Here is a 27508-nt window from a genome sequence, read left to right on the forward strand (position 1 = left end):
GCACCTTCTCCCTGGTAATCGTAACTGTTCTTACGTCTGCCCCTGACAGTCTCAAGCTTCTGGCATGCTGCTAGAGTCTTCAACAGTGAAGACTGATAAAAAATACTTGCTTAGTTCATCTACCATTTCATTGTCCCACATTACTACTTCTCCAGCATCATTTTCCTGGGGTCCAAATTTTCTCTCTTTTACTCTTTATATACCTGAAAAGTATTTTGACATCCTCTTTGATATTGTTGGCTAGCTTACCTTTGCTTTCCATCTCCCCCACCCCTATGGCTATTTTGGTTGCCTTCTGTTGGTTTTTAAAAGTTTCCTAATCCTCTAACTAACCACCATGCTGGTGTAGTGGCTAGCACAATGCTTTACATTATAGGCAACCCAGGGACATTTCTTGCTGCTGCCTGAAAGGCGCTTGTATGCGTGGGTTTTCTCCAGGTGCTCCAGTTTCCTCCCACAGTTCAAAGACATACTGGTGGATAGGATAATTGATCCCTGTCGATTGTTTCATGATGAGGCTTGGATTAAACTGGGGGATTGTTGGACAGTGTGGCTTGAGGGGCCAGAGTGGCCTATTCCACACTGTATCTCAATGAATTAAAAATATATAAATAATTTTTTGCTTTATTAGACCATAAGACCATAAGTCATAGGAGCAGAATTAGGCCATCTGGCCCATCCAGCCTGCTCCACCATTCAACCATGGCTGATCCATTTTTTTAATCTCTTCCTTCTCCCTGTAATATTTGATGCCATGTCCAATCAAGAACCCAACAACCTGGCCTCCACAGCTGCATATGGCAACAAATTCCATAAATTCACCACCTTTTGGCTAAAAAAATTACTTTGCATCTCTGTTTTGAAAGGACATCCCTCTATCCAAAGGCTGCGCATTCTTGTCTGAGATTCTCCCACAATGGGAAACATCCTTTCCACATCTGCTCTGTACAGGCCTTTCAACATTCAAAAGGTTTCAATCAGATCCCCTTCCCACCCCATCCTTCTGAATTCCAGTAAGTACAGACCCAGAGCCATCAAATGTTCCTCGTATGATAACCTTTTCATTCCTGGAATCATCCTTGTGAACCTCACTGGACCCTCTCCAATGACAGCACATCTTTTCTAAGTTGAGGGGCCCAAAACTGTTCACAGTACTCAAGGTGAGGCCTCACCAGTGCCTTATAAAGCCTCAGCCATGTCTTATTATATGCCATGTCTTTTGCTTTTATGTTGGCTTTGACTTCCCTTGTCAGCCAAGGTTGCATCATCCTGCCTTAAGAATATTTCACCTTTGGGATGTACCTATCCTGTGCCTTCCGAAATTGCTCCAAGGAACTCCAGTTATTTCTGCTCTGCCATCATCCCTGCTAGTATCCCCTTACAAACAACCCCTCTCTCATGTCTCTGTAATACTGATATTTCTGACTTTAGCTTCTCTTTCTCAACTTGCAGGGTGAATCCTATCATATAATGACCACTGTCTCCTCAGGGTTTCTTTCCCGTAAGCACCCCAATCATATCTGGTTCTTTGCACAACACCCAATCCAGAAAAGCTGAACCCTAGTGGGCTTGGTCACAGGTTGCTCTAAAAATTCTACAAATTCTCTCTCTCTTGGGATCCAGTACCAACCTGGTTTTCCCAATCCACCTGCATAAAGAAATCCTCCATGACTATTGTTACATTGCCCTTTTCACATGTCTTTTTGGTCTCCCATTATAATTTCTAGCTCACATCCTGGCTATTGTTCAGAGGCCCGCATATACAATAACTCCCATCTGGCTCTGTTTACCCTTGCAGTTTCTTAACTCTACCCACAAGGATTCTTTATCTTCCAAACCTATGTCACCACTTTCTGAGGTTTTGATTTCATGTTTTACCAACAGAGCCACACCACGCCCTCCATCAGTCTGCCTGTCTTTTCAATACAATATGTATCCTTGGATGTTAAGTTCCCAAATGTAATCTTCTTTCAGCTATGACTCAACATCATACCTGTCAATCTTTAACATGAGCCAAGTAAAACTACTCTTTAATGTCTCTTTACACAGTGACAAGCAAGGCAATAATGATGATTTTTTTCTCAACTCACGCCCCTGTGTGATTTGAAGGTAAATTATTCACTTTCCTGTGTGGGTATGGACTCTTCTGTCAAGTTCAGTTTTGTCCATCCCCAACTGTTCTTGAGAGAGTGGGAGTGATCTACTGTCCTGAACCATTATATTCACCAGTAAGGAGATGGTCAGGAGAGGGACTTTGGGTTTCATTCAATGCTTAACTAGGCCCTTCTTGTCATTTACTGAACTCAGACACTTTTTTTTGTAATTATCATTGTTTTCTTCTGTGAATTGACAAGGGCACCAGAGTGAAGTTGTCACAATCAATATGCATTATTTAGGGCAAATACCAATGCACATGTCTCTTCAGTTTCAGAAACACAAGAGATTCTGCAGATGCTGGAAATCATGAACAGCACACATAAAACACTGGTGGAACTCAGCAGGTCAGAGAGCATCTATCGAGGGGAATAAACAGTTGGCGTTTCGAGCCACAACCCCATAATATTGACTTATTATTCCCCTCCACAAGACAGTACATGACTTGCTGAGTTCCTCCAGCATTTTGTGCGTGTTGTTTTTTCAGTTTGGAGGTTTGAGTAAAACATGTCTCTGCAGTGTTGTGCATAATGCCTACCAGGCTAATGGCCAACTCAACATCAAGAAGTCTCTTGTCAATTGATTTCTGAAAGATTAGTTGATATTTTTGAATTCCTTTGGAGAAGGAGTTCCAGGGTTTATACTCACTGATGGTGAAAGATTGGCAATGTATTTTTCCAGCCAGATTCTGCTGCTTTTCCTCTTACTTAACACCAGCCTCTTTTGGCTGTTCTTTCACACATTAAATCAAGTTCAAGTTCAAATTTAATTGTCATTCAACCATATATGAACACCCATGAATACAGCCAAATGAATCAGTGTTGCTCTGGGGCCAAGATGCCAAAGCACAGTACCAGCAATCAGCACAAGGAACATATAGCGCATATAAGACAGCACTAAAATACAGTCACAGAAAAAAATATAGTACAAGTCCCTGAGTCTATGAATGTTGCAGCAGTCTTCAGTTTAACACATTGTAGCTTGCCTTCCGCCAAGCGAGTATTGGAGGGCAGCACCGACACCAGCACGAATGTTGTGCCATGCTGGCTCTGCCATTGACTCCAATGGCTCTCTTCAGGGCGGCTACAAACAGTCCACATCTCAGCTTGAGGCCTATTCCTCGCTAGAACCGAGGCCACGCAGCTCCCCTACAGTCAGACCCGCAAATAAACCAGTGAACTGGGCGTGCAGCATTCCGCATTACCACTGTCCGACAGGGTCTTGCCTCTTGAAAAGGCAATGAACTCAGTGGAAAACGATCAACTCAAGGAACCATCCAGGGCACAGCAGCCCAATTGATTGGCATTCTCTCCATTCACCATGCTGAGCAGCATGGTGGCTGCAGTACGTACCTTCTACAAAATGTGTGATTATTCATAAAAGTTTCTCTGATAGAACTTCTCAACCCGACATCCTGTACCAATAAGAAGGGTAAGGCCAGCTATTACATGGAAAGAACATCAGCTGCAGCTTGCCTCCGAATCTTTGGTAGGTCAAAAGCTCTGACAGATGTACCGGGGACAGCAGTCCGACTGGTTGTATCACGATCCGGTATGGAGGTGATGATGCACAGGATCAGATAGAGCTGCAGAGGGTTGTCAACTCAGCCACCTCCATCATGGGAACTAGCCTTCCCACCATCGAATATATCTTCAAAAGGCAATCTCTCAGAAAAGGAGCATCCATCATGAAGGACCTCTGTCATGCAGTACATGCCCTCTTCTCATTACCATCATGGAGGAAGTACAGGAGCCTAGATTCGCACTCAACGTTTTAGAAGCAGCTTTTTCTTGTCCACCATCAGATTTATGAACAGTCTATGGGCCCATGAACACCGCCTCACTGTTCCCCATTTGCACTATTTATTTATTTCTCATTGTAACTTATGGTAATTTTTATGTCTTGCATTGTACTTCTGCCACCAAACAACAAACTACGCATCATATGTCAGTGATAATTGAACCTGCTTCTGAAGTTGTTGCTGACTTGTTTTTCTTTTGTCATAGCTGGGTCCAAATCCTGGAACTCCCTCCCCAGCAGGCCTGTGGAGAGGTTTCCTCACTCAAAGGAAAGCAGAGGTTGTAGAAGTTACTTCACCGCCAACTTCCCAATGGTAATTAGGACATAGAAATTTACAGCACAATACAATGTTGTGCCAGCCATGTAACCTACCCGAGAGACTGTCTAGAACGTCCCTCGCGCATAGCCCTCTATTTTTCTAAGCTCCATGTATCTACCTAAGAGGCTCTTAAAAGACTCTCTTGTATCTGCTTCCACCACCGCCGCCAGCAGTGAATTCCACGCACCCACCACTCTCTGCGTGAAAAACTCACCCCTGACGTCCCCTCGGTACCTATTTCCAAGCACCTTAAAACTACGCCCCCTGGTGTTAGCCATTTTGGCCCTGGGAAAAAGCCTCTGGCTATCCACCCATTCAATGCCTCTCATCATCTTATACGCCTCTATCAGGTCACCGCTCATCCTCTATCGCTCTAGGGAGAAAAGTCCGCGGTCACTCAACCTATTTTCATAAGGTACACCCTCCAGGCACCATCCTTGTAAATCTCCTCTACAGTCTCTCTGTAGCATCCACATCCTTCCTTAGGGATTGGCCTTGCCAGTGATGCCCTCATTCTGAAAAATGAATAGAAAAAGTCAGAGAACCAGGCTGATATTATATTGTGCATTAGCTGAGAGCCAGACAACGATTTCAGATCTTGGACTTTGCAAACAAGGCTGGAATTAACAAGCAGGCAGTAACAGGAAAGGGGATACGGTGGAAAAGAGAGGACAGGCAGCAGACTGATAATTTCAGTGGAAGCTTTCAGCGGCGAATCTGGGAGCAGGTCCATGAATTAAAGATGGCCAGAAAAAGCAGAGAGATCAATTTCAGGACGTTAACAGCAACGTCAACACTTCAAGGGACAGAATTTAAAAGGATGGGATTGTCTTTCATTAATGAGTTGATAAGAGGGTTTCATGATGTTTAGTTAGCAACTAGCCTTGCAAAGAGACAGACAATGTGCACGATAGTCACCAGGCTCCAGAAGCACATTCCAGAAAAAACTAAACTTTAGAAAAGATACAGTATCTTGTATTGGCAATTGCCTTAAAATTTATATGTTCATTGTGAAAATTTCACTCTAGTGTAGGGGCTCCCATCCTGGGGTCTACAGATCTTTTTGCTTAATGGTATTGGTCCTAAGGTTGACGTAGCTGGGGTGGTAGTGGGGATAAGTCCCACTACCAATAAAGTGCTCCAAATGGTGTGTGTTTCTAGCAGCCTCTGATAGCCAAGTCTAACTCTTGGCCTTCTCTTGGCTTAGCTACTAGGCCCGGCGGAACTGTTTCTACTGACAAGAGAAGGGCCAAAGGCAGACCACTGATGCCCCAAAACCAGCTGCTTCGGGCAGGTGGGGCTCATCAGCCTTGGACGGCAGCCCGCCTAGGAGAATGAAAACTCTGATTTTAAACCTCCACTGCCCTGCGGCCATACCCTGCCACAGGAAAGGCTTTGGGAGTAAACCCTGAGGAAGAAATACTGAGGCAGTTTGATATTGTTTATAACTTCACTCTGGCAACCTCTGCGACGACATGGGTGCCAAGCTGTATCAGCGCTTGGACTACATCAGTGACGAGGAGTGGGGGAGCCCACTGCAAGCGTAACAGCCGGTTCTTCAAATCTTCCTGCCCAGTCTTGCGCCCTGGACTAGAATGCCAGGATGCAACATTAGGAATTTATAAAGCACTGGTGAGGCCTCACTTGCAGTATTGTGATCCCCTTAACCGAGAAAGGATGTGCTGAAACTGGAGAGGGTTCAAGGGAGATTCACAGAAAAGATTCTAGGATTGAATATGAAGAGGTTTTGATCGCTCCAGGTCTATATTCACTAGAATTCAGAAGAACTACGGGTGACCTGATTGAAAGGCCTTGATAGAGTGGATGTGGAGAGGATGATTGTTACAGTGGGAGAGTCTAAGACCAGAGGTCTAATCACTGACTCAGATTAGAGGGCTTCCTTTTAGATCGAAAATGAGGAGGAATTTCTTTCGACAGAGTGTGGTGAATTTGTGGAATTCTTTGCCACAAGCAGTTGTGGAGGCCAGGTCTTGATGTATATTTAAGGCAAAGGTTGATAGATTCTTGATTGTTCAGGGCATGAAGGAATACAGGGAGAAGGTAGGAGATTGGGGCTAAGAGGAAAATTGGATCAGCCATGATGAAATGGTGGGGCAAATGCGATGGGCCAAATGGCCTAATTCTGCTCCTATATCTTATTCGGTCCTGCTTTCTATAAAATATCACCACTTCCTCTCCAGTTGCCTCTGTCAGATTTTTCTTCCTTTCTCACCTCCCTTGACCGCATCACCGAGAATCTCTGGGTCTGGTTTTGCCGATGGTCATCTCTCTCTGTAACTCTTTCCACAATCTTTGTCCAAGAAACCAAGAATCGTGGCCACATCTGATCGGAGAGAGTGTCATTGAGTTACTGGACTTTGTGACAAAAGCAACCAAATACTTCACCTTTTCCTTTGCTGTGCATTAGCCATAGTTGAGCAGGGAGCCCCTTATGAGTTCAAGACTCACTCCAGACAAAAATATGGGCTGAAGGTGTACATTATGTTTTGTAACTTCAAAACCTTAAACTAATGCAACTGAAGTCGGGAGTCTGAAATGTGAATCAAACTCCGTCTTTACTTTAAACAAGGTGCGCATGTATCACATGGTAGTGCAATGGCGTAAGCAATTCACGGATTTTACATACAATTCATGATGAATTATTTAAATGAACAGGAATGCTGAATCAACCAATTATATACACAAGATTACTCAGATGTTACTTTAATGTTAAACACACAACAGAGCGCTGTCCTCATACTGGTGTTATCTTTCACTAAGGATGCTGAATTTTGCAACTTTCTACTTGCAAAGGATCCCAGCATCCTACTTTAAGTAAGACTAGAGGATATATTCCCTGGGTAATTTTTTTTAATCAACCAACATCACCAATGCTTATTGAAAAGTAGAAAACTGGCAATTCTGGAAACCTGAGACAAAAACATAAAATACTGGGAATACTCCACCACCCAGGCAGCATTTGTGCTAAGAGGAATGGAGTTACTGCTTCAAGCCATTCTGATCAAAAGCCTCACCTGAACTGCTAATTCTATTTCTCATTCTGCATAACCCACCACAATCTCTTTAAGCTGAATCAATAACTTTTACACATTTTTTCTGCCTTTGTTATTGTTTTTCCTTGTTCTATCTCGATGCACTGCGTAATGATTTGATCTGTATGGACAGTATGCAAGGCAAGATTTTCACTGTATCTTGGTACATGTGACAATAATAAACCAATGACCAATATATTTACTAACATGAGATAGTCTGCATAGAACATAGAAAATCTACAGCACAATACAGGCCCTTCAGCCCAAAAAGTTGTGTCAAACATGTCTCTACTTAGAAAGTACTAGGGTTACCCAAAGCCCTCTATTTTTCTAAGCTCCATGTACCTATTCAAAAGTCTCTTAAAAGACCCTATCGTATCTATCTCCACCACCGTTGCTGGCGGCCCATTCCACGCACTCACCACTCTGCGTAAAAACTTACCCCTGACAGCTCCTCTGTACCTACTCCCCAACACCTTAAACCTGTGTTGACTTGTGGCAACCATTTCAGCCCTGGGAAAAAGGCTCTGACTATCCACACGATTGATGCCTCTCATCATCTTACACACCTCTATCAGCTCACCTCTCATCCTCCGTCGCTACAAGGGGAAAAGGCCGAGTTCACCCAACCTATAATCATAAGGCATGCTCCCCAATCCAGGCAACATCCTTATAAATCTCCTCTGCACCCTTTCTATGGTTTCCACATCCTCCCTGTAGTGAGGCGACCAGAACTGAGCTCAGTACTCCAAGTGGGGTCCAACCAGGTTCCTATAAAGCTGGAGATGCTGGAAGTGCAAAGTAACACACGTGAAATGCTAGAGGAACCCAGCAGGTCAGGCATCATCTACGGAGTGGAATAAATAGTCAACATTTCAGGCTGAGACCCTTCATTAAGACCAGAAAGGAAGGGGAGAAGAAGCCAGAATAAGATGGGGGAGGAGTGGAACTACAAGCTGGCTGGTGATGAGTGAAATTAGGTGAAGTGAAAAGCTGGGTGGTTATAAATGGAAGAGGTGAAAGGCTGAAGAAGAAGAAGAAGAAGAAGCCTGATAGGAGAGGAGAGTGAACACGAGGAAATCTGCAGATGCTGGAAATTCAAACAACACACACACAAAATGCTGGTGGAACACAGCAGGCCAGGCAGCATCTATAGGGTGAAGTACTGTCGACGATTCGGGGCGAGACGTCGACAGTACTTCTCACTATAGATGCTACCTGGCCTGCTGTGAGGAGAGGAGAGTGACCCATGTACGAAGAGGAAGAATGAGGAGCACTAGAGAGTGGTTCTGGGCAGGTAAGGAGAAGAGAGAGGTGAGAGGGTAACCAGAATGGAAAATGGAAAAAGAGCGAAAGGGAAAGGAGAAACTAGAGAGATCGATATTTATGCCAGCAGGTTGGAGGCAACGCAGACAGAATATGAGGTGTTACTCCTCCACCCTGAGACTGGCCTCACTGTGGCAGTGGAGGAGACGATGGACTGACATGTCAGGATGGGAATGGGAAGGAGAATTGAAATGCTTGGCCACAGATAATCCCATCTTTCGTGGCAGACAGTACAAAAGTTGAACAAAGAGAGTCTCAAACCCAGGTTATTAGCCTTTAGTCTTTATTATGGGTTAACTTGCTTGGACATGATTGCTCAGAATCAGGTTTAGTATCATTGACATAGCTTGTGATGCTCTTTGTTTTGTAGTAGTTGCACAGTCAATACATAACAAATACTATATTACAGTAAGGTTTGTATATATATATTGCATTGTACTGCTTACAATTAATGTCCAATAACTCCCTTTTTATTCACTTTTCTAACTTATCACTCAGTATACTTAATCATATGACTCACAGCTTTGTCTCCAACCCTACCCAAGGAATATGAGAAAGTCTGCAGACACTGAAATCCAAAGCAGCACGCAAAATGCTGGAGCAACTCAGCAAGTCAGGCAGCCTCTATGGAAATGGATAAACAGTCGACAATTTGGGCTGAGACCTTTCTTCAGGACTAGAAAGGAAGGGGATAAATGCCAGAATAAAAAGTTGAGGGGAGGGGGTGGGATGGGAAGGAGGCTTCCTGGAAGGTGATAAGAGAAGCCAGGTGGGTGGGAAATGTAAAGGGCTGGAAAGGAAGGAATCTGATAAGAGAGGAGAGTGGAACGTAGGATAAAGAGCAGGGAGAGGGGCCGCGGGGGAGTGATAGGCAGGTGAGTAGAGGTAAGGGGCCAATGTGGGGAATAGAAGGGAAGAGAACTGGACCGGAGTTTGTAATCTTATCAGGTCTTCCAAATTAATGGTCTTCCTTCTTCAGTGGTTGTTACCGGGCATTGCTACTAATCTCCTCAATGTCCTCTTGTTTTTACAGTTTCTTCCAGTTTCCTTGCATGTTCGTTGACTTACCCCTGCCCAGGACCCACATGACTCTTCACCCTTTTACTCAAGGGTTGGGTAAACAGGACACAGATGTTCTGTTGTTCCCTTTTCCACCCTTAATTTAGTGGCCTAGACTTTCAATGAGGTTGTGCAGCCTTGCACAATTGGCCTAGTTAGCTGAGGCAGCTGTCTAGTTCCACTTCCTCATTACACCAGGCCGAGAAATTCACTTGAAAGTGACTCTATTTCCCACAATTCATGTAAAATTGACATCTTTTCCCACCTTGCTTAAAAAGGTCCAGATGTTAGCCTCTATGGTGTTTCGCCTTTACATCTTTCTTGACACTACAGTCTGAATTGTCCTCAAGGCAACTTGGCAACTAGATTCAACACTGGGATTAGTTTTACAGAGGCACATAGCTAGTAACACACTGGAGGAACTCAGTGGGTCAAACAGCATCTATGGTGGGAAATAGACAGGAACCAGAAAGTAAATAAAAGGAGCCTATAGAGGTGGTGTTAGTGGGGAGGAGGTGGGATTGCCAATGCTTTACCAGATGAAGAGTCTTCATTAGAAATATTGATTGTCCATTTCCCTCCATTGACCGTGTCTGACCTGCTGGGATCCTCCAGCATCTCTTGTGCTAAAGCATTGAAAAGTATAGCATAGTCCAGGCCCTTTGGCCCATTATGTTGTGCCAACCTTTTAACCTATTCCAAGATTACTCAATCACAAACAAGAGAAAATCTGCAGATGCTGGAAATCCAAAGTAACAACACTCAAAATGCTGGAGGAACTCAGCAGGCCAGGCAGCATCTATAGAAAAGAGTAAAGTTGATGTGTTGGGCTGAGACATTATATTCCATTTGGGTAGCTTCCAACCTGATGGTATGAACCTCGATGTCTCGAATTTCTGGTAATGCCATCCCTCCCTTTCACCAATCACGTTAAAATTATGTTCCCTCGTATTGGACATTTCTGCCCTGGGAAAAGGGTGCTGGCCATCCACTGCATCTATGCGTCTCATTATCTTATACAGCTCTATCAAGTCACCTTTCATACTCACTCACTCCAAGGTGAATCCCTTGCTTGCTCAAACCTTTCCTGATAAGACATGCTCTGCAATCCAGGCAGCATCCCAGTAAATCTCTTCTGCACCCTTCTCTGAAGCTTCCACATCCTTCCTACAATGAGGTAACCAGAACTGAACACAAGTGTGATCTAACCAGGATTTTATAGAGATGCAATATTGCCATAAGGTTCTTGAATTCAGTTCCCCAACTAATGAAGGAAAACACACCGTACACCTTCTTAACCACTCTGCCAACATGTGTGGCAGTTCTGAGGTATTTATGAATGTGGGCACTTAGATCCCCTTGTGTCTAGAATACTGCTAAAAATAGAGGCATAGAGTCACAGGAGAGTACTGTACAGAAACTGGACCATCTAGTGCCTAGTCCCACTGACCGGCACCTGGACCACAGCCCTCCATACCCCTCCCATCCATGTACCTATCCAAACTTCTCTTAATACATTGATATCCAGCTTGCAGCACCACTTACTGTATGCTGGCAGCTTGTTTCAAACTGTCACCACCCTCTGAGTGAAGAAGTTTCCCCTCATGTTCCCCTTAAACTTGACAGCCTTCACCCTAGTTCCACCTAATCACAATGGAAAAAGCCTACTTGCATTTACCCTATCTATACCCCTCATAATTTTGTACACCTCTATCAAATCTGTCCTCATTCTAGTCAAGTTTATTGTCACATAACTACATACATGTACTTTGTATAATGTATCTAACCAGATAACGTATATAGAAATAAAGCAATGTTTCTTCGAATCAGGGTGAACTTCCACATTCCAAAAAATAAAGTCCTAAAATCTGGGTATTAATCTTATACTCCAACTTAATTTGCTCCAGATTCCTGTGTTTGCAGTCTCTTCTCTAATGGCAGTGAAGGCTTGCTGCTTCAGCTGTGTCCTGAGGTATAATGGTTGGGAGGGACACCAAGGCTTTCATCCACATGGATTTCTAGCTGACTGAGAAATAGTCAGTCCAAGATGAGGCCACTCTCAGGGTGGAGGAGTAATACTCTAGGTAGCCCCCAACCTTATGGCATAAATATCAAATTCTCCTTCTGGTAATTTTTTCCCTCCCCCTCCACTATTCTTCTATTCTACACTCCAGCCTTTTACCTGCCTATCACTTCCCCCAGGTCTCTCCCTCCTTTTTCTCCTACAGTTCACTCTCCTCCCCTATCAGATTCCTTCTTCTGCAGCTCTTTACCTTTCTTACCTACTTGGCTTCACCTATCACCTTCTAGCTATTGTCCTTCCCCTCCCCCACCTTTTTATTCTGGCACCTTCCCCCTTCCATTCCATCCTGAAGAAGGGTCTCAGCCCAAAATGTCGACTGTTTACTCATTTCCACAGGTGCTGCCTGACCAGCTGAGTTCCTCCAGCATTTTGTGCATGCTGCTTTGGAATTCCAGCATCTGCAGACTTTCTTGTGTTCATGGAGTACAATTAGTAAAATAAGAAAAAAATATTTTGTAAGCTTTTAGAACAGAAAATAATTAGGTATAACTACAATAAACCATTGAAAATTAATTAAAAATGTAATTATAAAGTGAAATAGGAAAAAAGGAACATAACACTTCACCCATACTCCCGTGTTAATGAAGATCAGTCATCCAATTAAAATGAATGGGACTGAGCTAGATCAGCTTGTCAAGCTGGTGTAAAACTGGGGGATGCAAAATGCATCCCACTCCTCAGGGTTGAGACCAGTGGTGGAGAGAGAGTAAAATACACTGGAGATTCCCTGAACTGTAATACACCAGCACGAAACATGCTGACCCACATTGGGAAAAATATAGCAGCACTCGTCAGGTGATTCTGAAGATGCTGGAAGTCCAGAGCAACACACACAAAATGCTGGAGGAACTCAATAGGTCAGGCAGCATCTATGAAGGGGAATAAAGAGTCACTGTTTCAGGCCGAGACCCTTGATCAGGACTGGAAAGGAAGGGGGAAGAAGGCAGAGTATGAAGGTGGGGGGGAGAGGGGAAGGAGTACAAGCTGGCTGGTGTTAGTAGAGACCAGGTTAGGGAGAAGCTGGGTAGGTGGGGTTAAAGGATGAAGTGTGAAGCTGGCAGGTGATAGGTGGAAGAGGTGGATTGAGAGGGAAACTGATAGGAGAGAAGAGTGGACCATTGGTGAAAGGGAAGGAGATGCACTGGGAGGAGTTGATGGGCAGGTGAAGAGAAGGGGTTAGAGGGGAGCTAGTTGGGGGGGGGGGGTGCCGTAATAGCTTCAGAGTAACCGCTATGCTACCATAGCACCACCCCATTACCCTTCATCTTCTCATAGCTACCGTTTGGCAGGAGGTATAGAAAGAAGTTAGAAGTCCCACATGACCATCTCCAAGAACAGCTACTGTATTTACCTTCAATCATATAGTTCTTGAATCAACTTGCACGACTTTAATTACTACCTCACTATAGGAACACAATGACCACTTAGCCTACTTGGCACTGCTAAAGACTTTTTTTGGTTCTAATTGTGTTCTTTCTTGTATAATTGATGTTTAATTTATGGTTTACTCATGAATGCTGTGTCTCTAGAGCTATATGTCTGGGATGCTGCTGCAAGTGACTGCACGTTTCTCATTGTAACTGTACACTTGTATTTATCCACGTGGCAATAAACACGACTTTGACATTGATTCAAAGGTGTCTCAGCAGCGGTGAGTAATGGTAAAGAGGCAGTGGATTGGCTTGAATTCATGAATAGTAGGCAAAGGAAGACATTAATGGGAGTAGTCCCTGAATGGGGAAATATCCAGGGAATTGCAATTGTTCTGAGTAATTTTAATCCATGTTCATTGGACAAACCAAACTGGCAAGAGTTTTGCAGAAGAGGAATTTGTGGAGTGCATCGGGGATTGCTTCTTAGAGCAGTTTGTTATGGAACCTACCCATCTTGGTCCAGAGATCAGCTTTAGAATACAAGGACATTCCTTTAGAACTCCTCCAAGAGGACCACACCTTGTCATAGGGTTTGCATGCCTCAATGACCCAGTGAGCTATGTTGACTGGAGTCAGGGCTTTATGCTTTGGCTCTTGGTAGGGTCACCCATACCAAACAGGTCAAAGGGTAGAGGACAGACGAAGAGTGGTCCACTGGTCCTCCAGGTTCGGGGGTTCAAATCAGGGCTAACACCCCAACTGGTAAAACAAAATTGTTACGGAAACAGCAATGAAGAATCCTTCTACATCTGAGTGTGATGGTATTCTTGAGTCTCCACCCAGAACTTGCACAACTGGCAGTAATGAAAACTGAGAGGAAGCTACTTACACAATAAAGGAAGCCCTGAACACTGCCAGAGACAGAGGACCTTCCTTGCTAACCTAAATGACAGCAGCATAACAGGCAAAGTCCCTTCAGAACACAGGTGAGGAGGGCTTTTTCAGCCAGAGGGTGGTGAATCTGCAGAATTCTTTGACATGGACAGCATTGAAGGCCAGATCATTGAGTATATCTAATGCAAGCGTTGACAGGTTCTTGATTAGTTAAGGGTGTCAAAAGTTATGGGGAGAAGGCAGCAGAATGGTGTTAAGGGTTAATAAATCAGCCATGATAGAAGGGAACAACAGACTCGATGGGTCTATACATCCATGCCTTGTGATCTAATGGTCTACCCAGGAATAGCTAATTTTAGATTTGTCAAAGATGAAGGTTTAGTCAGAAATCCTGTGGTTAAAGATTCACTGGTAGGAAGTGACCACAAAATGAGAGACTTCCAGTTGCAGATTGAGGCTGAACACCACTGGACCAAATCTTCTGACAAGGATGTTTGTAATGGCACAAAGGTGGAGTTGTCTAAGGTGGGAGGAAAAAATTAAGCTAAGAGATAGGTCAACTGATGAACTGAGGGAGATATTCAAACAGCTGGTCCATAACTGACTGGGGATGAGAGATGATATAATAGAGGTGTATAAGACTATGAGAGGCATAGACAGAGTGGACAGCCAGCACCTTTTCCCCAGCTTGGCAGTAGTTACAACCAGAGGATATCCTTTTAAGGCAAGTGGAGGAAAGTTTAGGGGAGATATCAGAGGTAGGTTTTTTGACACAAAGAGCAGTCGGTGCTGGGGGTGCTGTTAGAGGCTGAAACATTGAGGGCATTTAAGAGACTCATAGATAGCACATGGATGAAAGAAGGGTTAAATTTTGATTGTGGATTAGGTCAAATTCGGCAGCACAATTTCATGGGCCAAAGGACCTACACTGTGCTGTACTGTTCCATGTGCTACGATACTCAGCAGGAAATTATCCCAGAAAGAGGGATTCCAAAAGGAAGTGGCACAGTTTGTGTTTCACAGCAATGTCAAGGAAAATGTTAAATTGAAAAGTAAGACAAATAAACTGGCAAGAGTTGGTGTTAGGCCAGAGGATTGGAACCTTTTTAGGATCCAGTGGTGAAAGACTAAAAATCTTGTAAGAAAGAAGAAATTTTATTTTGAGAGGAAACCTGTGTGTAATATCAGCACAAGAAGCACACGCTTCTATATTGAAAGAATGGCCAAGGTAAGAACTTCTAGAGAAAGAGGCTGGTGATTTAATAATAGGAATCAAAAACACTAACGATAAATAACTTTTTGCATCAGTCTTACCATGGAGGATCCTGCAAATATCCCTAACTAGTGGATGAGTTAATTACAAATAGCAGTGAAATGACTGTAAAAATCTTTGCAACAGGAGGCTAAAGGTGGACAAATTTCCAGGATCCGATATGCTTACAGGCAAGGTTCTTAAAGAACCAGTTACAGAGATGGTGGACACATTTGTTGAAATAGAAAAAAGCCCGCAATAAAACCGAGGACAAAGCCTAGCTCATCACTGGCAAAGCCCTCTCCATCATTAATCACATCTACAAGGAGCGTTGGACCAAGAAAGAAGCATCCATCATCAAGGACCTCCACCACAAGGCCATGCTCTTTTCTTGGTAATACCATCGGGCAGGAGGTACAGGAGCCTTGAGGTCCACACCACCAGGTTCAGGAACAATTATTACCCTTCAACCATCAGGCTCCTGAACCAGTGTGGATAATTCCACTCACCTCAATACTGAACTGATTCCAGATCCTACAGAATCACTTTCAAAAACTCTGCAACTGTTCTCAGTATTATTTATTTACTATCTTTTTTATAAATATTCACTGTTTGCCTTCTTTTGGTTGTTTTTCAGCCTTTGTTTGTGTGAGGTTTTTCACTGATTTTGTTATATTTCTCTTTTCTACTATGAATACCTGCATGAAAATGAATCTCAGCGTAGTATATGGTGACATATACATACTTAAATAATAAACTTACTTGGAAAGTTTTCAAAAATCTGGAAGATCCAGGAGGGTACAAGAAGATTGGATAATAGTCAATGTGGCATATTTGTTTAATAAAGGAGAAAGAAAATGAGAAATTAAAGACTAACCACTTTACTATTAATTGCTGTGAAGATGCTACAGTCAATAATCAAAAAGGAAATAACTGATCATTTCAGAGAACTGAAAGGTAAAACATGTGTGATAAATATGCTTAAATTATTTGAAGATTTATTTAATTAGAAATACAGCAACGAATAGGCCCTTCTGGTCTTTCGAGCCATTGTGTCCCAGCCACCCCCAAACAAACCTGATTAACCATAACTTAACCATGGGATAATTTACAATGACGCTGCGTCTTTGGACTGTGGGAGGAAACCAGAGAACCCAGGGAAAACCCACACATTCGTTCCAGGGGTGAATCTTCAGAGAGTCCTAACAGACTCTTCAGTGAACTCTGAACTTCTGAATACCTTGAGCTGCAATAGTATTGTACTAACCACCATGCTACCATCGTGCCTGTAATAGGGGGAATTGACTCTTGTACTGTGGGAGAGCACAGTAGTTAGTGTGGCAATTTTCAGCTCCAGCAATAGCGGTTCAAATCCTGCCACTTTCTGTACATTCCCCCCATAACTGTATGGGTTTCCTCTAGGTGCTCTGGTTTCCTCCCACGTTCCAGTGATGTACGGCTTAGTACGTTGTGGGCAAGCTACGCTGGTGCTGGAAGCATGGTGATACTTTCAGTCTTCCCCCAGCACTCTCAGACTGTGTTGGTCATTGATGCAAATAATTTATTTCACTGTATGTTTTGATGTTTCAAACTTTCATAAAACCATGTCGACTAGGATCGGTGGTATGGAGCTCTCTGAAACTATTAGTTATTTTGTTTTTGATTATTGATTCGAGCATCTTGCCAACAATGAATGTTAAAGTCGTTGACCTATTGTTCCTCGTCCTCTGTCATTCTCCTCTTTCAATACAAATGAGGCTAAACTAATTTAACTTTATGTAGTGTATTTAGATTTTCCCGAGGTTTTTGCTACGTCAGAGGCTGGAGCATAAATCAAGAGCCCTAGGGTACCAGATGAAGCAAGTTAGCATGGATTGAAAAGTATCTGCCACATAGAAAGCAAAGAGTTGGAATAAAGAAACACACACAAAATGCTGGAGGAACTCAGCAGGCCAGGCAGCATCTATAGAAAAGAGTAAACAGTCAATGATTTGGACCGAGACCCTTCATCAGGACTGGAATAAAAATATCCTTTTCCGATTGGAATGATGTAGCAACTGATCCTAGAGATCAGTTCTTGTGGAGTATCCCAGAGATCATTTCCTGTGGGCTGTGCCAGACATCAGTTCCTGTGGGGTATCCCGGAGATCAGCTCCTGCAGAGTATCCCAGTTCTTGTGGGGTATCCTAGAGATGAGTTCTTGCCTCTCAGCTATTTACTACTTACATTAATGACCTGGAGGAAGAACTAAATGCAATGTTTCCAGCTTTGTAGAAGATACGAAATGTGGATGGGTATGCTATGATTGTGGAATGGCATCCAATGGTCATCACAGTATCATAGCGGTTAGGGTAATGCTGTACAGCACAAAATACTACTGTCTATAAGGAGTTTGTACATTCTCCCCATGACTATGTAAGTTTCCTCTGGGTGCTCCGCCTCCCTCCTACGTTCTAAAAAGACTTGTGCGTTATTCAGTTATGGGCAGGCAGCATGGTAACACTTGGAATCTGTCGCTGGCACATTCTTGTGTTGGTTGTTGACATGAACAACACACTTCACAGTGTGTTTTGATGTTTTGATGTACATGTGATAAATAAAGCTAATCTTTATCTTTATAGATTTGCATAATTCAAGATGGTGGCACAGAGCAGCAAACAGAGAAGGTTAGTAACTGCTGGATTGATGTTCATGTTGCAGGAAGCAGTAGAAGTAATGACCTGGTACCTCAGTAGTTCTGCTGGGAGGGTGAGGAAAGGATTGCATTGTGGAATTGCATTGGATGGGATGTTTTGCCAGCTTTGCATGGGCCATTTGCCAAATAAAGTCCAGCTAAGGGTGAAGAAAATGCATCTAAATTTCTTTCCTTGGTGAGAAGATTGTGATGTAAAACTCAAGCCCATGCATCCATGCATCAGATCTCCTCCACCTTAATGGGTCACCAGAAAACAAATACGATTAAAAAAAAATGAATCACTTACTGAATAGAAAGTTAAGTCCTTAAATTTCATCCTGAGACATCTACATCAGTCCCCACTGAAAGAAATGCTAACACTTGGTGGAACATCAAATGTCAAAACACAAAGAAACATTTTATTTCCAGACTCTTCTGAAAAAAAAAATCAACGGATGCATCTGCACCCTTTGACAGAGCAGCCAGGCCAAGTTTGGAATCTTGCAAATAAGCTGGAAAGGATCCAAAATTGGGTGCCTTAGCTTTCTTACTTGACTTTAACACTACTTTTTCAGAGCCCTATTATGCATGTCATGCACATTAACATCGTTCTGCGTACACTAAAGCTTTGTTATACAAATAACCAAAAATAATCTCAATGAAAAGGTTCTGGGAACAAGGTTTTGTTGTTTGATTAAATTATTTAGAGATATTAGTGTCTAGACTTATGACTCCACAAGGACATTTGGAAAATGCAATTTTGTCTGCACATTCAGCTTTCTGGAGTTTTTCACTCTCTCAGGCTGAACTTGAAACCACATGACTTGAAGAGGCCAGCAATCCTTTTAATAGTCACTTGTGGGCATTCCTTCTCATTAAAACAAGAAATTTACAGTGTGAGGGAGCAGCAAGAGGGCAGACATGGAAGCTTTGCAGATATAAAAGCTGGATCTTTACAGCAAGGCACAGGAAAGGAGGTGCAAATGTCACCCCTCTGACTGGGACAGAAACTTGGAGTCTGTTTTCTTTGCCAACAATGTAGGACACAGAGTTTAGTACCACAGATGTCGAGTTCAACACAGATTACTACATAGTTCATGAATGCAAATTACTTCAGTCTTTACAACTTCAGAGGGGTGACCTTCAGATTGAGATCATCCACACATTGGTGGGATTAAAGTGAGGTTTATTAGCATCACTGAGTGGCCACTGTATTAGCTACCTCCTACACCTAGTAAAGAAGCTACCAATTGTATGCTCATGGTCTCCCGCTGCTGTAGCCCATATACTTCAAGATCCAACATGTCATGTGTTCAGAGATGCTCTTCCGCCCACCTCTGTTGTAATGTGTGGTTATATGAGTTGCTGTCACCTTGTCAGCTTGAACCAGACCGGCTATTCTCCTCTCTGATTAACAAGACCATTTCAGCCACAGAACAGCCATTTACTGGATGCTTCTTGATTTTTGCACTACTCTCTGTAAACTTCAGAGAATGTGGTGCATGAAAATCCCAGGAGATCGGCAGTTTCTGAGGTACTCAAACCACACATTTGGCACCAACAATACTCCGCAGTCAAAGACACGAAGGTCACATTTCTTCCCCATTCTGACATTTATCCTGAACAACAACTGAACCTCTTGACCCATGCCCACATGCTTTTATGCACTGAGTTGCTGCCACATGACTGGCTGATTAGGTATTTGCATTAATGGGCAGGTGTACAGGTGTGCCTAATAAAGTGGCCACTGAGTGTATGTGATGGGTTAAGGTGTGGGAGTTGCCATACTGCAGTCCCAGATGTATGTAGGATTTTCAGAGCTGAAAGAATCGCAAACACTAAAGTTCACTCAAAGAGAAGCTGAACTGAGGTGTGAACAGATGGATGGGAACTTCATGCCAGGGAACACAGACTGCGCAGAGGTGCGAGAAAGGTTATAACAGTAGAAGTTGTGCTTATAAAGGCAGGGAATACATTCCTCGGTGCAAATATAATATTGAAAGCCGAAGGTGGGAAATTATTGATTGGCTTAAATTACAACATCTGGTCCTCATAATATGACTGGGCTTATATAGTTTAACTATTCTTTTGCTGTGGGTGTCGATCAATCTCATGAGAAGTTAAATGAATCAAGGGCTTGATGGAGAAAAGCTTTCTCAACCCCTCTGTTGTAAATTTTGACAATGGTTGTGACAATGTATGTTTATATTGGATCTTTACTGTAGGGAATAAACACACGAATGATATTACACAAAGTAACCTTGGGGAGAAATGAGCCAAAGTTTGGCAAAAGTTCCAGGAGGAGAGAATGTAAGACAAGTGGAGAGGGTTGTGAGAAATACACAGACAAAATGCAGGAGGAACTCAGCAGGTCAGGTGGCATCTATGGAGAGGAATAAACAGTTGACAAATTTGGCCAAGACCTTTCATCAGGACTTCATCTAGATATTTGAAGAAGTGGTCTAGCCAGCTGACAGCATGAAAGGGAAAATGAAATCAGGAATCCGTGGACCCCTTGCTTAATGGCATTGGTCCACAGCATAAAAAATATCAAGAACTTATGAAATGCAGGAGCCAGTACTGGCGAGAGGTGTAGTATAGAGATCATAAGGAATATATGGAGAAAACAAGGAAAGAGACCACTTAGTTATCTTTCCCACCTCTGACCACACTCCAGAGACTTGAGCTGAAGTTGTACATTTATGGAGAGGGCTATGGCTGCTCCTAACTGTGATTAGGAGAGGATTGATTGCCGAGTATTATGTTATTTAAGGAGATGGCACTGAACAGTTGCATGCAGTTTTGGCCACCCCATTACAGGAAGGAAATGAAGATTTTGGAGAGGGTGTGGAAGAGATTCACCAGGAATCTGCATCGATTGGAGGGTATGAGCTGTAGGAGAAAACTTTGGTGGTTTTCTCTGGACCATGAGGGGCTGAGTGGAGACCTGACAGAAGATAATAAAATTCTTTATTTGGCATTGTTATTAATTTACCTTGTTCTAATTCAATGCGCTGCCTAATGATCTGATTTGTATGAAAAGAGTGCAAGACAATCTTTTCACTGTATCTTGGTACATGTGACAATAATAAGCCAATTCTAATTCCAGTTACGATTCCATTTATGAGAAGTATAGGCATGGGAGCAGGTGGCCAGTTGGAGATACATCTCTACCGAAGAAGATACGTCTCTACCACTAGCCTGCAAGTCACGCTTGGGCAAGGTGTAGTGCCTGCATGCCCCACCCCCAATCAGGGTCACGTGAAGCCATGGGAGCAGGTGGTGGATGGTCGTATGAGCAGCTGATGCATATCACAAATCCTGGTTTGACACCAGGCAGACCGTCTCTGAAGAGTATTGATGATGTCTGGGATCACCTTTCTGTAAAGACACTACCCAGAAGAAGGCAATGGCAAAGCACTTCTGTAGAAAAATTTGCCAAGACCATGATCGCCCACATTGTAGGACATGGCACACAATAATGATGATGATGATAGGCAAGAGAGGGAGCCAGAATCCTTTTTCCAGGGTAGAAATGTCAGCTACTGGAGGACATCTATCTAAGGTGAGAGAAGGAGTATTTATAGGAGATGTGGAGGACTAGTTTTTCACATAGAGTATGGTAGGTGCCTGGGATGGGCTGCCAGAGTTGGTGGTGGAAGCAGATCCGATAGTGGTGTGAGATATTGGCTGTTAGACAGACGCATGAACAGGCAGGAAAGAGAGAGATATGGATATATGCAGGCAGAAGAGATTTAGTTTAATTTGGCATCATGTTCGGTGCACATGTTGCGGCCAAAAGGTTTGTTCATGTGCAGTGGTTAGCTGTACTGGTTGCCAATGTCAAATATCCTGCCAGAAACATTCAGGATAATCAAAGAACAATGGCCAACTCTTACTGGAGAATGACTAATTGCAATGATATTACCCATGGTGCTCACAAAAGGAAGAGAATGTGTTAAACTCCCAAAGCACAGAGCCAAAAAAAGTGAGGGCTGTTTTTGCTATAGTGGGTTCAATCCTTCAACTTACTCTTAATGATGAATGAAGGCTTTTTCAAATGTTCAAAGTTCAAAGTTAATTTATTATCAAGGTGTTCATTATATGTCACTGTATACTACCTTGAGATTCACTTTCTTGCAAGCATTCACCGGAAAACAGAGAAATGCAAAAGTATTTATGATAAAACTATAAATTGCAGAGACCTGCAAACATCCAAGGTGCAAAAGAGAGCAGATCATGCCAATAATGAACAAAAAGGTAAACAAATAATAATGAGAACATGAGTTGTAGGGTCCTTGACAGCGAGCTTTCTTTACTTCTCCAGGCATTACTAATAAAACAAAATACTGGAAAAATTTTTGAATAGCCACAAAATGGGGTCATGAGGTTTACCTACTGCCCTTTGACCCCAACAGGATATGAGGCAGTTTGTGAGAGTTCAGTGTTCATTTCAGTGCCCGGACTAGAACTACAGGTTTCCTCAGCTCTGGTCAGTGGCTCATACAGATTTTATAATCTGTAACACTGTGAAAATGTGTTGCATTCAGAATGGTGAAGTGCACCAAATCAAGTTGTTGATGCTTCATTTTTGTTTCAAGTTCGCCTGAATAAGAATCATGTTGATTATCAGTGTCATATGTCATGAAATCCCCCTTCCTTCTTCTACTCTGCACTCTGGCGTCTGATCTTTTTTCACCTGCCTATCACCTCCTCCTGGGTCCCCTCCTCCTTCCCTTTCTCCTATGGTTTACTCTCCTCTCCTATCAGATTCCTTCCTCTCCAGCCCCTTACCTTTCTTACCCACCTGGCTTCACATACCACTTTCTAGTTAGCCTCCTTCCCCTCCCACCACCTTAACAGTTCTGATGGAGGTCTTGATCTGAAATGCCAACTGATAATTCATTGCCAAAGATGCTGCCTGACCTACTGAGTTCCTCCAGCATTTTGTGTGTGTTGCTTTGCATTTCCAGATCTGCAGATTTCTTCGTGTTTGAGAAATTTGTGTTGTTGTGCGGCACATAGCCATTACTACAAGTCACAATAAACAAATTAAAAAGATAATAGTGAGACAATGTTCATGGGCTATTCAAAGGTTTATCCATTCATCTCATTTACGCCTTTAAGAGGTCACTCTGCAGACCCTGGAAATCTTCAGCAAACACACTTTATTTATTTATTGAGATACAACACAGAATAGGATCTCTGGCTTTTTGAGCCACACTGCCCAGCAATTTCCCATTTAATCTGAGCCTAATCACAGGACAATTTATGTTGACCAATTAACCTACCAACCAGTAGGTCTTTGGACTGTGGGAGGAACTGGATAAAGAAGAATAGCCCTTAACTCGGCAGTGGAGTTATCGGGGCACCGTCATGACGGTGTTTCCGTAGCAAGCTATTCTTGTTTTTACGAGGCCGAGTTGCTAGCTCGACACCCAACCCGGCTTGGGTTCGAGCTCAGGAACCTTCGCTGCGGAATCCGGCCCTGATATTATTGTGCCACCAAGCGGGACGGGAGGAACTGGAGCACCCGGAGAAAACCCGTGCGGTCACGGGGAAGAACATACAAACTCCTTACATGCAGTGGCGGGAATTGAACACGGGCCGCCTGTACAGTAAAGCGTAGTGCTAACCACTGCGCTACCCCTGACTTTAATTTAGAGGTTGGACCATTCAGCCCTTCCAGTATGTTGAACTCTAAAGATTCACAAGCTACTCTGGGACACCTCATTGGAGCAGCTAGTAAAGCTACTGCTTCATACTCTATTGACGTGGGTTCAATCTGGACCTCAGGTGCAGTCTGTGTGGAGTTTGCATGTTCTCTGTGTGACCATGTGGTCTTCTTCATTTACTTCAGTTTCCTCGCACATCTCAATTGGAACGTTAATCACTGTTAGATTGTCCCTAGTATTATGTCAAGTGACTGGAGAGAATAAAATGGGAGTCCTATAGGATTAGAATAAAATGGATGTACAATAGCCAGCAAAGACTTGAAGGGCTGAAAGGCCTCTTCCTGTGCTTTTTGTATTTGTAAACGTAGCTGCATTAGTGAGCCAAACCTGCTCTTGCAGAACAGTATCTCTAAGGGATACAGAGAAATTAGAGGCAAGATTCTTCATCTACAACAAAAAAAAATGATTCTCTCCCTCCACCTCATACCTATTAACCTTCACAGTAAAACATGGGATTAAAATGCTTTTTTTACACAATGGTTCTTGGATTAATATTTACTGAAGAACTGCTTAACATCAGAAAACTCTCATTTCTCCTCAACAACAGAAGAATTTATTAAGGGAGGTCTTTTAGTCCCCAAAAAATTAACATTTAATGCCACTCATTGTCCCCTATTTCCTAGCACATGCACGTATGACCTTAAAAATCAGTCTAATTATACTCATCAATAACAGGGAGCCGTAGATTTACCATGAGCAGTCCCAAAGGGAAAATGTGACCCTGTACAAACGCCATTTAAGAACAAGTTGATAAAGGTAAAAATGAGCTGCCATTACCTGAGGGATATTTTAGTAATGAAACAGTGTGTGTCAGAGCGAGTGTTAATGGCTGATGAAGCAGACGTTTTAATCCCAGGAGATACCATCATCAGGAAAATTTATCATATTTACAATAAGGGGCCATAAAATAGTTCGTATGCTTTAAAAAAATTCTCCAAAAGAAAAGTGGGTTAGACTTTGAAACCTGGGATATTTCACTTTCGGGAGCCTGGGATGAGGATATCGTCTTGTTAGTCCTCTTTTGTTGACATAAAAGTCAACTCAAACAGGTTTGCAATGAAGATTATGGCTCTAGTCTTAAGTTTCAGGACTGTTCATATAGAAAAATAAAGGACTCTGCAGGAAAAAGACCTGCATTTAGAACCCGTGAGCCCCACCACTCTGTCCCAGGATCCAGTTCTCCAAACACCGAGTAATTGGCCGCTCTCTAACACAACTCCCACATTCTAACACCTGACCCACCCTCAACAATCTCCCCTCCATGGAATTTGTCTATACATCCTGCTGCCAATATAATCAAAGAGCCCTCCCTCCTCAGGCATTCCCTCTTCTCCTCCTTTCTGTTAGGCAGAAGTCACAAAAACTTGAAAACGTGAATCCTCCGTCTTGAGGACAGTTTCTGTCCTGCTCGCATTATGAAAGGTTCAGTGAGCCAGGGCTTTTCTCATTGGAGCAAAGCAGGAGACATGCATATGATGATATGAGTTATACCTTGTGTGGACAGCCCATGTCTTTTTCCCAGGGCAGAATGGCTAATACAAGAGGGTATAATTTTCAGGTGGAGGAATGTCTGAAGTAGATTTTCAACACAGTGTGTTGTACCCCTTGCCCCGGATGGTGGTAGAGCAGCTACATTAGGGATATTTAAATAAGGATTATTTAATAAGGATGATAGGGACATTTAGATATGGATAAAAGCAAAATGGAGGACCACACAGGATGGAAGCATTAGATCAATCTTGGAATAGGTTAAAATGTCTGCCCAACATCGTGTGTCAAAAGGCCTGTACTGTGCTGTTCTATGTTTAATGAAAGCTTTGATAAGAGTGAATGTGGAGAAGCTGTTTTCTATGGTGGGAGAGTCTATGACCAGAGGACATAGCCTAAAAATAGAGGGGTGGTCTTTTAGAGTGGGAAGGAGGAGGAATTTCTTTAGCCAGAAAGTGGTGAATCTGTGGAATTCTTTGCCACAGGCAGCTGTGGAGGCCAAGTCTTTATGTATATTTAAGACAGTGTTTGATAGATTCTTGATTGGATTGGAAACAAATGGATAAGGGGAGAAGGCAGGAGCTTTGGGGCTGAGAGGAAAATTAGATCAGCCATGATGGAGCAGATTCAATGGGCCAAGTGGCCTAATTCGGCTCCTATACCTTATGGTCTTGTATAAGATTCAGAGGCGAGAGACAGGCCAGTTTGGTTTGCTGCTCTGAGGGGTTTGCTCAGCTCTGTGCTGGACTGAGGCCTTCAAAATTGGCTTCTCTGGACTTCTGAATGATGCCTAGTGTCATGAACTCTAGTTCTGAATGTTGTTTGCTTGCTCTACTGTTTGCACAATTTGCTTTTTTTCTCTCTCTGCACACTGGGTGTTTGATGGTCTTCTGTTTTTAATGGGTTCCATTGGGGTTTTTTGTTTCATGGCTGACAAACCTTAAGGTTGCATCAAGTATATATTCTCTGTTAATAAATGTACTTTGAACTTTGAAAGAACCTATTGTACAGGAGAGATGAATTCTTGACCTCACGATCTACCTCATCATGACCCTTGCACCTTATTGCCTACTTGCACTTCGTCTGGAACTGTAAATGTAACACAATAATCTGCATTCTGTTGTTGCTTTTCCCTTCTACTACCTTGAAGTACTTATGTTTTGAATTGATTTGTATGGAAAGCATTCAAAGCGAAGTTTGTCCACAGTATTTCAGTACATATGACAATAATAAACCATTTTCATTTCCAATTCCATTGCAAAGGCCTAGGTCCTGGCTCCATAAAACTGGATCCCAGTATTCTTACAGCCCCAGATATCCTGTAATAGGATTGAGTGATGTTGACAAATTGATTATTTCTCCCATTTACAGTACATGATTCAGCAAACATTGATTTATCTTGCATCTAGTTACTTCTCCCCTCTCCTTCTCTCTTTTTCCATACCTCAATCTGACTTCCCTCTTACTCCTTCTCGTCTCTCAAGCCTATCACCTCCCTTTGATTCCCCTCCTCCTTCCTGTTCTCCCATACTTCATTTTCCTCTCCTATCAGATTCTTCGGCTCTTTATCTTATACTGAGAATGTGAAGAGGGTAAGGGGTAGGTGTAGCAAAATATGTAGACAGGACCAGGGAGAGGATACATCATTGGGGAAGTGTAGGAGGACAGGGAAGAGGTAGCTAAAATAAGATACCAGGCAGCATGTGGCAACCACAAAGAAGAGGAACCTTGTGACCACAAGACAATGTGTTTGGCAAAGTATTTTGAGCTATATACTTATTTCGAGTGTTTTGCTTGAGTCCATACCCATTCCAAGTATTACGCTTGCGTCTATGCTTATTCCGAATATTTCGCGTGCTTAGCTATGAAATAGCCAATCAATTGATGGATTTGAATCGGTAACCATATTTGCAAATGTAGTACCCTGCTTTTGGGTATAAGTATGACCTTTGTAAACCGACAAATTGGGAGTTGGCTACCTTATGCCCGAAGTGCATGGGGCTGCGAACTCCTCTCTGAATAAAAACTGTTTCAGAGGTAATTTCATGACTCTGGTGTTTTTCCTCAACTGAGCAAGTTAATAATTTCAGGTTGACAATACCCCCCTCACCCCGCCCACCAACAACTTACCTTCCCCCTCAGCTGGTCTTATCTATCATCTTTGAGCTTCTACTCCTCACCTTTTATCCTCACTTTTGTCTTCCTTTCCAGACCTGATGAAGGGCCTAGGTCTGAAACATCAGCTCTTCTGGCCTGCTGAGTTCTTCCAGCATTTTATGTGTGCTACTCTAGATTTCC

At 42.9% G+C, this 27508-nt stretch overlaps 1 protein-coding gene and 1 long non-coding RNA gene across 3 annotated transcripts in view; one reads left to right on the plus strand and one right to left on the minus strand.

The window, feature by feature from the left end:
- Nucleotides 1-27508, minus strand: part of LOC132401721 (uncharacterized) — a 308491-nt gene that overhangs the window by 95423 nt on the left and 185560 nt on the right. The window contains exon 4 of one of the 2 annotated variants that reach the window (XM_059983839.1): nt 6507-6617. The exons of the other annotated variant lie outside the window; for it this stretch is intronic. Coding sequence (XP_059839822.1) covers nt 6507-6617 — 111 coding nt within the window. The remainder of the gene's footprint in view (nt 1-6506; nt 6618-27508) is intronic. 2 annotated transcript variants of the gene reach the window in all.
- Nucleotides 17934-27508, plus strand: part of LOC132401722 (uncharacterized) — a 161513-nt gene continuing 151938 nt past the window's right edge. Inside the window, exon 1 of the long non-coding RNA XR_009514684.1 lies at nt 17934-17979. This is a non-coding gene — a long non-coding RNA (uncharacterized LOC132401722). The remainder of the gene's footprint in view (nt 17980-27508) is intronic.

This window comes from Hypanus sabinus, chromosome 11 (assembly GCF_030144855.1).
Source record: "Hypanus sabinus isolate sHypSab1 chromosome 11, sHypSab1.hap1, whole genome shotgun sequence".
In the NCBI taxonomy this organism is placed as follows: domain Eukaryota; kingdom Metazoa; phylum Chordata; class Chondrichthyes; order Myliobatiformes; family Dasyatidae; genus Hypanus; species Hypanus sabinus.